Here is a 14,966-nt window from a genome sequence, read left to right on the forward strand (position 1 = left end):
GGGCTAGATAATCTGGACCCTTTCTTTCTAAAACTATCTGCTGAAATTGTTGCCACCCCTATTACTAGCCTTTTCAACCTCTCTTTCGTGTCGTCTGAGATTCCCAAAGATTGGAAAGCAGCTGCGGTTATCCCCCTCTTCAAAGGGGGGGACACTCTTGACCCTAACAGCTACAGACCTATATCTATCCTACCCTGCCTTTCTAAGGTCTTCGAAAGCCAAGTCAACAAACAGATTACCGACCATTTCGAATCCCACCATACCTTCTCCGCTATGCAATCTGGTTTCAGAGCTGGTCATGGGTGCACCTCAGCCACGCTCAAGGTCATAAACGATATCTTAACCGCCATCGATAGGAAACAATACTGTGCAGCCGTATTCATTGACCTGGCCAAGGCTTTTGACTCTGTCAATCACCACATCCTCATCGGCAGACTCGACAGCCTTGGTTTCTCTAATGATTGCCTCGCCTGGTTCACCAACTACTTCTCTGATCGAGTTCAGTGTGTCAAATCGGAGGGTCTGTTGTCCGGGCCTCTGGCAGTCTCCATGGGGGTGCCACAGGGTTCAATTCTTGGACCGACTCTCTTCTCTGTATACATCAATGATGTCGCTCTTGCTGCTGGTGATTCTCTGATCCACCTCTACGCAGACGACACTATTCTGTATACTTCTGGCCCTTCTTTTGACACTGTGTTAACAACCCTCCAGGCGAGCTTCAATGCCATACAACTCTCCTTCCGTGGCCTCCAATTGCTCTTAAATACAAGTAAAACTAAATGCATGCTCTTCAACCGATCGCTGCCTGCACCTGCCCGCCTGTCCAACATCACTACTCTGGACGGCTCTGACCTAGAATATGTGGACAACTACAAATACCTAGGTGTCTGGTTAGACTGTAAACTCTCCTTCCAGACTCACATCAAACATCTCCAATCCAAAGTTAAATCTAGAATTGGCTTCCTATTCCGCAACAAAGCATCCTTCACTCATGCTGCCAAACATACCCTTGTAAAACTGACCATCCTACCAATCCTCGACTTCGGTGATGTCATTTACAAAATAGCCTCCAAAACCCTACTCAATAAATTGGATGCAGTCTATCACAGTGCCATCCGTTTTGTCACCAAAGCCCCATATACTACCCACCACTGCGACCTGTACACTCTCGTTGGCTGGCCCTCGCTTCATACTCGTCGCCAAACCCACTGGTTCCAGGTCATCTACAAGACCCTGCTAGGTAAAGTCCCCCCTTATCTCAGCTCGCTGGTCACCATAGCAACACCTACCTGTAGCACGCGCTCCAGCAGGTTTATCTCTCTGGTCACCCCCAAAACCAATTCTTCCTTTGGCCGCCTCTCCTTCCAGTTCTCTGCTGCCAATGACTGGAACGAACTACAAAAATCTCTGAAACTGGAAACACTTATCTCCCTCACTAGCTTTAAGCACCAGCTGTCAGAGCAGCTCATAGATTACTGCACCTGTACATAGCCCATCTATAATTTAGCCCAAACAACTACCTCTTTACCTACTGTATTTATTTATTTATTTTGCTCCTTTGCACCCCATTATTTCTGTCTCTACTTTGCGCTTTCTTCTACTGCAAACCAACCATTCCAGTGTTTTAAGTTTTATTTTACTTGCTGTGTTGTATTTACTTCGCCACCATGGCCTTTTTATATTTTTATTTATTTATACATATATTTGTTTGCCTTCACCTCCCTTATCTCACCTCACTTGCTCACATTGTATATAGACTTATTTTTTTTTCCCACTGTATCATTGACTATATGTTTGTTTTACTCCATGTGTAACTATGTGTTGTTGTATGTGTCGAACTGCTTTGCTTTATCTTGGCCAGGTCGCAATTGTAAATGAGAACGTGTTCTCAATTTGCCTACCTGGTTAAATAAAGGTTAAATAAAAAAAAATAAAAAAAATAAATAGTATGGATATAGTTAGTATGCCAAAAGTTCCCGGATGTCGTACTAAATTCACCAAAATATGAAGTATACATGCAGAGGACACTATTTCTGTACTTTAGGGCCCCTAATGCAATTCTTCAGGAAATGGGCGTGGCTTCACATCGTTTTCCGATGTGAAGAAAATGGCGGAAAATATGCAGCCGAAGTACGAGAGCGGATACAAATTCATTGCTTTAACTAATTAAGACAAACGTTAAGAAAATGTTGAGCAATGTAATAAAGTAATGATTTTTCAAATAAGTTACTTTACACGTTATGTTGGCTGACAATTTGTTAGCTACGCTGTCCTTACGAACCACATTGCATATCATTACAGCAGTATGTACCGGTATGTTAGCTACCTACCTAACGTTAGTTGGCTACTAACTTATACATCAAACTTGCCAATATATTAACTATAGGCTAACTAACTACCTAATGTTGATTGACTTGATTATTCCCGTCATTCTTAGCTTAGCTATATGGTACAGTCGTTGTGCGTTCTCAATGGACATTCGGGTGCTTTCATGAATTCGCTCTGGCTATCTACTCCGACTTCAAAGGATCCCGTCTGAGTGGTGCCTAGTGTGCTTATGTCTGTGTAACCGATGTGAAATGGCTAGCTAGTTAGCGGTGGTGCGCGCTAATAGCGTTTCAATTGGTGACGTCACTCACTCTGAGACCTGAAGTAGTTGTTCCCCTTGCTCTGCAAGGGCCGTGGCTTTTGTGGCGCGATGGGTAACGATGCTTCGTGACGATGCTTCGCGATGGGTAACGATGCTTCGTGACCCTCTGCACACAGACTGTTGTCTGTGTGCAGAGGGTCCCTGGTTCGAGGCGAGGAGAGGGACGAAAGTTATACTGTTACATCTGCATAACAAGGAAGTAGGAAAAAAATTGCAACTTCTGACTATTTCTGGTCTAGTGTTGATGACCGGAATACACTGCTCAGCCTCTCATAATTAGAGATTCTCATGATTAAAATGGTGTCTGACTAGAAAAAAATCTAAATATAAACATTGCGAGATATTTCCATAGGAAAACAATGGGTAACAAAAGGTATTTTGTGGCTAGTGTTTGATGACAACAGAATACACTGCCAAGCCTTACATAATTAGAAAGAGGAGATTCTCATGATTAAAATGGTGTCAAATTAAAAAAAAGATCTAAATATACACATTACGAGATATTTGATTAAATAGACAGACATACCTATATTTCCTTATAGGAAACAATGGGACGACCTCAGAGTTCCATGAGTAATATTTTGTTGTTGTTTACATTTTAACTACAAACAACGTGTCTCATTGCCAACAATAGCAAAGCAGGCATTGTGAAGTAGAACGTTCGGAAGGCGAGTTGGTGCTCAATAGAACTAATAGGAGCTGGCAGGGTGAAAAATGCCCTAAATTAAGGCCTGTTTCTTCGTGATTACTTCAAAACTATGGCAAGCAGCTGGGACATATGGTAATATTATGAAACTGGGCTCCATGACGGATGTGATGAACTAGTTTTTATCCGAAAAAAAGCATGTCAAAAATGTCATGTGTCCAGCCTATTACAGTCACCAACGCTCTGGATAACATGAACACTGCCGAACCAGGTCTGCTAGGGCGAGTAAAATGGTCAAAGTGGTCTCATTTGTGTCTGGAAAGGGCTAGCAAGCTAGCCAACGTTAGCTTGGGTGCCGTTGTAAGGTCAGAACGCTCAAATCAACCCTACTCCTTGGCCCGAGCGTCTAGTGTGCCCCCCAAGAGCGAAAAACGCTCAGAATTTACAAAAGGACAATCTGACAACGCTCTGAATTTACGAGCGCACTCTGGCACTCCAGATTGAATTTAAGAACACACTTGAATTCGTAAAATGTCTAACTAGTCATTTGTTATGCTAACTAGCTAGCTAGCAAGAGGTTGCATAGCAACAGCATCAACTTCTGGTAGACAGGCGAATAACTAGTATGCTCAATTGAAAGGATACTGTTCGTTTACAGTATGCTAAAATTAACTAATAGTATATACTCATTAAGTTTGTCGTACACAGTAAACTAGTATGGGTTTTCGATCACAGCTTTGGTGCTTGCCCCAGTTTACTATATTTACAAAACGCCGGCAAGGTGCATTGTCCTGGGCTGCAAACTACCAGTTCCCACTCTTTTCCAAAAGACTACATCGTATTCCGAAAATTGGTGGAATTCGCCTCCTTACAAGAAAGAGAATGGCGTATTGAACGGCACTCTGATATGCGAGGCTCATTTCAGCAAATAATGTTTTCGACTCCATACACCGAGAAAGAGATTGTTGTGGGATGACGCGTTTCCCACGATTTGTCCCAGCGATAGCCCGAGCAGAACCGATACTTCTTCACCTTATGTTCGCCAAAAGGACGAAAAGAAGCAACACAGACCGAACCAAGAAGTTCAGGATAGACCACGCATGGGTTATTCTGTTATACAGAACAGCAGGGAGCCGAAACGGTGAGCAGAGAGTTAATGATGGAGGCGACGTCACTTCAACGTACTGAGCGTCACTTCTGATAAGCCAAAGAAAGGCTCCCGAGGAAAAACTGTTACATTATAGCAGATTTTTGCTATTTCATCAAATTAAACGAACAACAATCAGGCATAATCTATCTAGTCACGGAAATATGGAATGTGTGTTTCATTGGCTTTTTGAAAATTGATAGGTGAGTTAAAATGTACATTTTCGAACGAACTGTGTGCTATTGTTTACACAGTAAGCTAGCTTGAGTTAGGCTAAATCTATTTTGGAATGAACTAGCATACTTTCATTCTGTGAACATGGCTGGAATTATGCCTCTATAATGCCGGATGTGAATCTAGATTAAACTAGTGTCAAATGTTGACACCTGAACACTCAACGTTGTTAGTGACATAGATTTCCTGATGTACAGACGGGCTACAATGCTAGCTTGTAAATGTGTATGCATTTGGACAACTGTTAAATTACGTTGTCATTACTAATGTATTACTAACAACACTTATGTATTACATACATTCAGTCTTATTCAAATAAACAACAGTCAATAATTAAAACGGCAAGTTTTTCACTCCGCTCTGTGTCCAGTGAGCTCCAGTCAATGGAAGCCGTGATGGAGGTTAAGGAGTCAGAGACAGCCATGATGGGTTTTAAGGAGTCAACGGAAGCCACAATGGACGTTAAGGAGTCAATTTCACCCGCAATGGACGTGAAGGAGTCCATGTCAGCCATGATGGAAGTTAATGAGTCAGAGTCAAAAGAAGCCGTTGTGGACATTAAGGAGTCACAGGGAGCTGTTATGGAACTCAAGAGGCAGTCTTCCTCCTCTGGCGGCCAGGGGCGGGACAGAGACCGGGAGTCGGACAGCTATCTCCAGCACCTCCAGTGTCCACACTGTCTGCTCCAGTGTAAGAGCCACTGCAGCTACCTCATCCACATCGCTAAGATCCACCCAAGCCGCCTGGATGACACGCCTGTGGGTCGCCTGGGCAACGCCATCTTCTACCAGCGCACGGCACGGCTGTTCCACTGCAGCGTGTGTTTCCACACGGCCAGGGAGTTCCCTCGACTCTACGACCACCTGCTCACCTGCCACTGTCTCTCTGGGAAGGGCCAGGGAGAGGGGGGAGAAAAGGGCGGTGAGGAGGGAGAAGGGGATGAGCGTAGGGGGGAGGGGGGAGAAGAACAGGAAGGTATCAGTGTAGATGTGCTGTCAAAAGACAGTAGTCATCCTTCCAGTGAGCCCAAGGCAGAAGAGGAGGATGAGGACAAAGGAGGAGTGAAGCAAGAGGAGGAAGGTAGGAAAAGAGGACTAGAGGAGATGGAGGGAGGCGAGGACAACGAAGAGGACTCCCGCTCAGCCGGCAGCCCCATGAAACGAAAGAGAAGCTCTACGGCAGGCAGTGAGGAAGATGATCATGACGAAGAGGAAGAGGAGGAGCTACAGACCAACAACAACAAAAAAAGTGACAAACACAAAAAGCAGGAAGAGGCCTTCCTGACCAAATATATCCAGCGCCAGGGGGGTCGTTACAACTGTCGCCTGTGCGGCAAGCGCTCCAAGATGAAGGGCCATGCCATCTACCACGTGAGCTACAAGCACGACGTGCCCAAACCTTACTGCTGTAAAGAGTGTAGCAAGGCCTTCATACTAGAGTATTCGCTACTCAACCATATCTACCACAACCACAGACAGGGCATGTACCGCTGCCTCTTCTGCCCCTTCAGCTCTGACGTGGTGTGGGGCATAAAACGCCATGGCAACTGCTGCAATGCCCGAAGCGGGGAGGGGGATGAGGGGGAGGGCAGCAATGGAGAAGAGTGATTGGTTAATGGTTGTTAACACATACGGTACCTTGGTAATCAGGAGAAGGGACTCCAGGCCTACATTATCTAAGTTCTAGAATCTCTTTGCATTGTGCATCTACTAGGCTAGTAACCCTAGGTACAGTAGATTCCACACAGAGGTGTAGATTCTCAGTGAAGTATGTATTTACTTCCTCTGTACACACAGTGATGAAGAATGATGTACTTTGTCATTCTGTTGACTTTTCCTGATATACTGGAGCTGATGGACTCAAATGTAGAATATGTACTTCGTGAACTCGCAAACAGCATTAATATGTACATGACAGCAGTTGATGACTCATAATGCTACACAATGAAACTATCAACTGACAAAAACATGTTTTTGTGTGTTTTTTACCTGCCTTTGTATTGTCTTTATTACCTGGGATGTATTTGTCTCTGAAAACAATACAATAAAAAGAATACATCAATTTTAGATACAATTTAGCCGACTTCCTCTGTTATAGAAGTCTTGACACACACCCACACCTGCAGCACAGGAGGTGTGAAACAGTTTGTTTCCTGTCCTGCAGGTGTGTGTGTGTTTTTGGGCTGTTCCTTACCTCCACTGTGGTTTCCTGAACTAACAAAGGCTTTTTGTTGTGAGTAGGCTACAGCAGTGTCTCACAACCCATTCTTGTACTGAACAAAAATAAATGCCACATGTAAAGTGTTGGTCCCATGTTTCATGTGCTGAAATAAAAAATCACAGAAATGTTCCATATGCACAAAAAAATTATTTCTCTCAGATTTTGTGCACAAATTTGTTTACATCCCTGTTCGTGACTATTTCTCCTTTGCCAAGATAATCCATCCACCTGACAGGTGTGGCGAACAACTCATTCTGATTGGCTTCAGTTTGGCTCCCCCCCAGTGGGTTGGCCTGGCTGCCAAGTGGGTGGGCATATGCCCTCCCAGGACCACCCATGTCTGTAATAAAGCCCCTTTGTGGGGAACAACTCATTCTGATTGGCTTCAGTTTGGCTCCCCAGTGGGTTGGCCTGGCTGCCAAGTGGGTGGGCCTATGCCCTCCCAGGACCCCCCAAATCTGCCCCTGCCCAGTCATGTGAAATCCATAGATTAGGGCCTAATGAATGTATTTAATTTGACAGATTTTCTTATATGAACTGTAACTCAGTAAAATCTTTGAAATTGTTGCATGTTGCAAATATATTTTTGTTCAGTATATATTTGATATAAAACAGTATTATATTGGTGATATGAGAGGAAACTACTATTGCATAGTAGTAAGATGTGTAGGGAGTAAATGGTAGCTGGTTTTCTTTCTGTCACCACCAATTGTAGTGTTCAGCTACAGTATTTTCCTTTGCAGTGACACAGATAGTGCCTTTTCACCAAGGGGCAACAGCATGCACCCTGATACACTACAGGCACATGTTCAGTTCCTTAATGGTGAGGAAGAGGGAGAGCGAACAAATCATTCTACCACATTTCCTGTGTGATATTGCTGATTACACACTTGAATGTAGCAGCACTGACAGTGCGCATCACATGTGCATAAAGGTAAGTTACCAACAATACATTTCATTAATCAGTTTAGATTTTACAAATCAATGTTCTTCCATGGAGATGTTAGTTGTAAATGTTATGTTTAATTCTTGGTCACAGTTTTATTTCTATAGTTAAATCATTGACACTAGCTAGTTTTCCATCCGATGGGCGACAGATTTTATCATATGAATATTTGAAACTATGCATAAAAACCATATGCGTAGTTTCCCACCATAGATGTATCCATCAAATTGACTTGTTGCAGATAAAAGGCTGTGCGTCATGACGTGATCCACATAAAAATACCATTTGCAGTTAAATTCCCATGTACCGAATAAAAAATACAAGTAAAATGGGGTTCCATCACATTTTTAATTCTACTGGTGGGTTTCTCAACAATTTTTTTTTGCCTTATATAGTGAGTGTGCCCCGCTCTGGTATAGGCACATGCGCTATATCCAACAGCAAGCAGGGCGCAGATATCGCTGTTGTCTAGAGCGCATGTATAGCCTACATGGTGAGATTATTATGGACAAAAATCAACATTATTTTTATTTGTCAAACGGCAGAAAGGATCATGTTCAAAGCACTTTAAAAAAAAATCGGTGCTGGATTATGGTGATATTGTCTATATGCAGGCCTCAGCAAGTACCTTAAAAACTCTGGACACAGTGTATAATGGTGCTTTTACGATTTAATACAAACGCCACATCACCTACGTCATCACGCACTGATTTATATCAGCCAAGAAGTCCCTTTGGTGGAAACACCACTGGTGGGAAAATGCGCCTTTTAGAATACTAGTATGAAAATCTGTTGCCAATTGGATGGAAACCTAGCTATTGAAACCAGAGTGGAAAATCAGAGTGAGGTTTCATCTCAATGACCGCATACATAGCCTGGGAGATTTTTTTATAACAATTCACAAGCTTCACAATGCTGCTTCACAGCTCTACACCGACTTCAATCAAATCAAAGTTTTTTTGTTGTTGACATATGCACAGATGCAGCGTAAATGGTGCAAATTCTAATCAGCAAGCTTCCTCAACAGTAAAAAAAAAAGGTGCTAAAAAGTAAAATACTACAGTACCAGTCAAATGTTTGGACACACCTAGTCATTCAAGTAGATTTTTTTGCAATTTTTTACATTGTAGAAAAATGTTGATTAAATGTTGATTTAATTGAGATGATTTTACTTGAACTCTGAAGCATTTATTTGGGCTGCAATCTGAGGTGCAGTTAACTCCAATGAACTTATCCTCTGCAGCAGAGGTAACTCTGGGTCTTCCTTTCCTGTGGCGGTCCTGAGAGCCAGTTTCATCATAGCGCTTGATGGTTTTTGCGACTGCACTTTAAGAAACTTTAAAAGTTCTTGAAATGTTCCGCATTGGCTGACCTTCATGTCTTAAAGTAATGGACTGTCGTTTCTCTTTGCTTATTTGAGCTGTTCTTGCCATAATATGGACTTGGTCTTTTACCAAAACAGTGCTATCTTCTGTATACCACCCGTACATCAACTGATTGGCTCAAACGCATTAAGAAGGAAAGAAATTCCACAAATTAACATTTAACAAGGCACACCTGTTAATTGAAATGCATTCCAGGTGACTACTTCATGAAGTTGGTTGAGAGAATGCCAAGTATGCAAAGCTGTCAAGGCAAAGGGTGGCTACTTTGAAGAATCTCAAATATAAAATATTTTGATTTGTTTCACACTTTTCTGGTTACTACATGATTCCATATCTGTTATTTCATATTTTTGATGTCTTCACTATTATTCTACAATGTAGAATAGTAAAAATAAAGAAAATCCCTTGAATGAGTAGGTGTGTCCAAACCTTTGACTGGTACTGTAGATCTGGTCTCTCCAACCCTGTTACTGGAGAGCTACCGTTCTGTTGGTTTTCTCTCCCACCAGGTTTCTGTAGAGCTACCGTCCTGTAGGTTTTTAGTCCAACCCTGTTACTGGAGAGCTACTCTCCTGTAGGTTTTCACTCCAACCCTGTTCCCGGAGAGCTACCGTCCTATAGGTTTTAAGTCCAACCCTGTTACTGGAGAGCTACCCTCCTGTAGGTTTTCACTCCAACCCTGTTCCCGGAGAGCTACCGTCTTGTAGGTTCACTCCAACAATGTTCCTGGAGAGCTACCGTCTTGTAGGTTTTCAATCTAACCTTAATCTAGCGCACCTGATTATAATAATTAGCTAGTTGATAAACTAAATCAGTTTAGTTACAAAAGGGGTTGGAGTGAAAACCTTTCGAGGGTTGTTCTCCAAGAACAGGGTTGGAGAGCCCCTGTACTCGATCAGGGTTTCCCAAACTTGTTCCTGGCCCCTGGGTGCACATTTATTTTTTTACCTAGCACTACACAGCTGATTCAAATAACCAATTAATCATCCGGCTTTGATTATTTGAATCAGCTGTGTAGTGCAAAAACTACACTACCCCCTGGACCGAGTTTTGGAAACCCTGTACTAGAGCAATAGGTCAATAGCATGTAGAAGGCATGAATGCAACATACAAATAATATGTCAATAGGAAAAAGTAGTATTGAAGTCCTAACTTCACCTCAAGCTGTTTATGACAGTACATTTGCTGTTCCAATTTGTATTTCCATATACACCGATGTGAAATAGGCATGATGGAAAGTCCCATGTGAGCATTACAATAACTTCCCCCCTTAAAAGGAACATCAGGGGCTTTCTCCAGTTTTAGTCACGGTGTGAATAGTGAAGCTAGTGTAGCGTTAGTATAGTGTCAGGGGAAAACATTGTTCGTCTTTCACATGGATGAATTAGCATCACACTGTTTCTGCATTCAACAACACTACTCTCTCGTTGCCTAACCAATATCTTTCACTTCCTCCAACATAGTGTGGTTTTGGTGTATTCAAATGGAATGTATAACACTCTCTTTTCTTCCCTTATCATTCCCAGTAATGCTTGTACCCCAACCTAAGTGACAGGACCGGTCACCCTGGTCAACTCCCCCTGTTGCTGTGGTCACGTTACTGTTGTGGTCAGTCACGATGAACACCTCCTCAGAAGCGGTGGCCAGAGGGGTCAACAACGCCACCCTGGAGATGCTGGTCAGTCCTGTGATGACCGTGGCTGTGCCTGTTATTTACCTGTCTGTGTTTGTGTGCAGTACCCCCTGCAACCTGCTGTCTCTGGTAGCGCTGCTGAACGTCCATTACAAACGCCACACTCCCACGTCTGTGTTTGCCATCAACCTGTCGCTGGCAGACCTGCTCTACAGCGCCTTCCTGCCCCTACAGGTGAGTCACTGCCCCTACAGGTAACACACAGCACATTCATAAGTGCCATGTACAAGGTTGTCTCTGACAATCTGGCACCAGTTACAACTAATCTGCACTGTTATTGCTGTCACATGTTACTAAGTTTCTACAGAAACGTTTCCCTTCTAGTTGGACAGCTAATATTTGATGACCACTAAGCCCGTTTCTCTCTCTCTCTCTCTCTCTCTCTCTCTCTCTCTCTCAGGTGTTGTACCACCTGTGGGGTAATGACTGGCCGTGGGGCGCTGCCCTCTGTGGCCTCACCACCACAGCCCTCAACTGCAACATGCATTGCTCCGTCCTCACCACCTGTGCCATTGCGCTCGAGCGCTACTGCGGTGTCGTACGCCCACTACGCACCAAACACTGGCGCACCGCCCGGAGAGCCACCATCGCCTGCGTCCTCATCTGGGCATTTGTTCTGATTACTCAGACGCCCTTGGTCCACCGTGACCTCACCCTCCGGGTCGTCGAGCTAAGCATCACGACCTGCTTCGACGTGCTTCCGCGTGAACTGTTCATTCACCAATCAGTAGCCTATTTCTACTTCCTAGTGGTTCTGCTGATGTTCTACGTGTTGCCGTTAGCCGTCCTGGTCAGCTGTTACGTTGCCGTGGCGAGAGGCCTGCACAGGTCGTTGCCGACGGCAGCTGAAGGCAGTGATGGTAAGAGGGAAGTGTTGTCAAGGCGACGGGCTCAGACCACAGTCGCCTTGGCAACCCTGTGCTTTGTGGTGTGTTACCTACCAACCATCACCCTTCATGGCCTGCACTTAGTCTTCCACGCCCAGGGCAAGAGCCTGTACAGATACTATAAACTAGCGCTGAGCATCAACAGCCTCAACTGCTGCTTTGACCCGTTTGTGTACTACTTTGCGTCGAGGGAGTTCCGGCTGGCTCTGAGGAGGCTGCTGGGGCGGTGTGTCCCAATGGGAGAGGGGGAGGAGCTTGGCACCTCTGAGCTGGTGTACATGACTGGGTAGACTAGGGAATCTAAGGGCCACTACTAGGCTGTAGTTGATCACTAGATAGTCATGCTGGAATGGACAAAGTATGCAGATGCCATAGCAAATGACCCAAACTGTAAATACAAAATAATCTATTTTGTTATTTTATGGACAGAGCCTGTGCGGTCTTCATTATAAAGCTGTTTATGCAATTGTTGTCAATGCTAATTTTTTTATAGTTATTCTGACTTCATTCCATTGACATTTATTATTGAATAAATCTTAGACATGCATCATCTTGGTATCAAGTGAGTTTATTACTTAGGCATTGATAAGTGCACAAAAAGGCAGACTAATCACACTACTGTAATATACTGATGTAATCAACACAAGAAATGCTTCAAAAGCCTGAATGCCAGTTAATGTTAAATGAACACGGACAGTAGAAATACACTACATTACAATGAAATAAATACAAGGAAATACATTCAGTGAAGGCCACTTTGAAAAGAATGGGCCAGTGGGGTCTGTTTTGTCTCTGAGAAATATTATTACATACTATACTTTATACAATCCTCCAACGGTTGACACAGCTTGTTTTTCATCAACTTCATCAGTGGCGAACACAACAACAACAACAAAATTGTTCAGCATTCAATCATTTTAAGCTTCATAAATCATCGCTGCATTTGTCAGGTGTATAACTTGCGCTGCTACATTTAGAAGGTACAAGTTGCTACGTCGTCAAGCTTTTTACACTCCAGATCACATGTGAACCTATTCATCGCACCAAAGCTAACATACAATAATGTAACAAACCTCCGAAGTAAAGCACAAACACTAAAGCTTGGGTTTATGAATAGTGATGATGGCTCCAAAAAAATATTTCACTCTGAGAAGCATTCTCTCAGAACATTTTTCTTCGCAGTTGCTGAGAAAGGATAGGACGATGTATGCATACATACATAAAAATACACTATCACACATACTAGATCATATGCTTGAGTATGTACATACCAAATAAAGCTATTCATGTACAGTATTTATCTTCATACACACTGAAGGACTGGCGTGTGTGATGTCACACCACGAGGAAGACTAAATATGGGCAAAATATGAATGACGTTTCAAATTTAGCAGCAGGACGACTGATATTGCTGGTCAGATCATTTTCAGGGGGAGATTGTGTGCTTCTCCAAATATATCAGTCCATCACAGTAATATAGTTTGTGTTCATTTGAAATACCACCTCACTTTTTACAACAACAAAAGAAAACATTAATTTGAGTGCCTTCGTTTATTTCAGTGTTTTATGTTACGCTTATTACGTTCTCATTGCAGTGGGTTCTAACCAATCAAATTATATTATGTGTATCGTTCCCAATTGTGCTTCAATGCATCACAAACAGGCAAATGAAAGTGTTCTGTGCTTTTTAGACTGAACAATGAAAGCTTAAACTGACCACCTCCCCATACTCCATCTGTATGTAAGAACAGCGATGTGTTGTGTAAGATCTGCTCGTGGAACAGGAATCATTGAACATCAACAGTAACTATTTGAAGAAGAATACGTTAAAGTAATACATGACTGGATTAGTATCCCTCAGACTTAATGTCCCTAAGAGGAGACATCCTTTCCATTGTCTTCACACTACAAGTCAAATACACATACTTTCCTCTTTTCATACACAACATTTTACTTTATACCTTTCATGCATTCTCAAAGAAATATGGTATTTTCGCCTTAATAGAGGTGTAAAGATGACCTCTAAAAGGGACAGCTGTGAATCAGTGTCTGGTTTATAAACAGAGCGACAGACAGATGGCTGGGTACAGCCAGTCTTAAACACTGTGAGCAGAGCAGGCAATGGTGTTTATATTGATTTCCTTTAAAGGCAGGCAATCACGGTGGGTAAGTGTCAGTGTTCTGTACAGGAGAACTGTATCACTGTCCATCTCTGCTGCCAGATCTCATCGGCTCAGCCCAATACAGCCCTCTATCCTCTCTAATTACCCTTCATTATCTCTCTATACAGTATCTCTAATTCCTCATCGCAGGCAGTGTAAAGAACGCATCTTCTTTGATGCAGATGCCAGGAATGAGACGATCTGAAGACATACTACTGCTGTGTCGCACTAGCATCTATCTAACTATTCCTTTAAGAAGGACTGGAGCATACACATCCATCAAACCACAGAAAACGCTTTAACATCGCCGTACATTGTCTCAGCCGTCCGTCAATGTACGACCCCTATAGGAAAACAATAAACAATAAACTCAATCCCTTCTTGACAGACTCAACGTTTCTGTAACCATCGCAGCCAATTCAGGAAAAAGCACTGACCATGCAACTGGACATGAAAAAAGCCCATTAACTACTGAATGACAATCATGTCAATACACTTCCAGAATTGACTGGTAATGAAATAAGTCCCATCCCAGTCCATCTCTGGTGAGCAGTGCCTTAGCTCCGTTTGACCAGCCTCTCTTCTCTGACATGGTGCCTGGCGCTTCTCTTCTCGGCCCTCCCCTTCTCCCTCACCTTCCTCAGCCTGCGTGGGGGCGGTGTCCCCCTCGACTCACTGTCCTCCTGTGCACTGGACGTGTCCATCCCGTCCCTCTCCTCCGGGATATTGGGAATGGCCCCGCTGCTCCCGTCCAGAATGTTCCTCAGGTAGGGGTCTTCAGGGGTGCAGGTGGCGGTGGTGCCGCTCTCACTGCTGCTCAGGTCCTGCTCCTCGCTGTAGCGCCCTCTGCTGTGGTTGGGGAACGAGCCCCGGATGGAAGGCCTCTCTCGCTCCGCCTCCCTCACACTCTGCTGGGGCTCATTCATGTCCACGCCAGAGTCCAGGCTGGTGTCATTGCTGCTGGGGGGCCGTGGGTGGCGTCCCTGGAGCTCTATG

The 14,966-nt window shown here is 43.7% G+C and overlaps 3 protein-coding genes across 4 annotated transcripts in view; 2 read left to right on the plus strand and 1 right to left on the minus strand.

Annotated features, from left to right (window-relative positions):
- Window positions 1-3,473: 3,473 nt before the first annotated feature.
- LOC139532464 (zinc finger and BTB domain-containing protein 17-like) lies at window positions 3,474-6,750 on the plus strand. Of its 2 annotated transcripts, none has more exons than XM_071330055.1 (2): window positions 3,474-4,437; window positions 5,048-6,750. In XM_071330055.1, exons 1-2 carry the CDS (start codon window positions 4,397-4,399, stop codon window positions 6,282-6,284), a joined length of 1,278 nt encoding a protein of 425 aa, XP_071186156.1. In that variant the 5' UTR covers window positions 3,474-4,396; the 3' UTR covers window positions 6,285-6,750. The 2 variants fall into 2 exon arrangements, with proteins under 2 accessions (XP_071186156.1, XP_071186157.1); XM_071330056.1 differs by lacking the exon at window positions 3,474-4,437 and adding an exon at window positions 4,475-4,646.
- Window positions 6,751-7,640: 890 nt separating this feature from the next.
- LOC139532468 (P2Y purinoceptor 8-like) lies at window positions 7,641-12,358 on the plus strand. The gene is made up of 3 exons (XM_071330058.1): window positions 7,641-7,831; window positions 10,755-11,095; window positions 11,322-12,358. The coding sequence occupies exons 2-3, from the start codon at window positions 10,847-10,849 to the stop codon at window positions 12,096-12,098; spliced, it is 1,026 nt and encodes a 341-aa protein (XP_071186159.1). The 5' UTR covers window positions 7,641-7,831; window positions 10,755-10,846; the 3' UTR covers window positions 12,099-12,358.
- Window positions 12,359-12,360: 2 nt separating this feature from the next.
- Window positions 12,361-14,966, minus strand: part of fam171b (family with sequence similarity 171 member B) — an 8,614-nt gene continuing 6,008 nt past the window's right edge. Inside the window, exon 8 of the mRNA XM_071330057.1 lies at window positions 12,361-14,966. This exon is cut by the window's right edge and continues 900 nt beyond it. Coding sequence (XP_071186158.1) covers window positions 14,528-14,966 — 439 coding nt within the window. The 3' untranslated portion in view covers window positions 12,361-14,527.

The sequence above is a fragment of the Salvelinus alpinus genome, chromosome 10 (assembly GCF_045679555.1).
Source record: "Salvelinus alpinus chromosome 10, SLU_Salpinus.1, whole genome shotgun sequence".
NCBI classification, from domain to species: domain Eukaryota; kingdom Metazoa; phylum Chordata; class Actinopteri; order Salmoniformes; family Salmonidae; genus Salvelinus; species Salvelinus alpinus.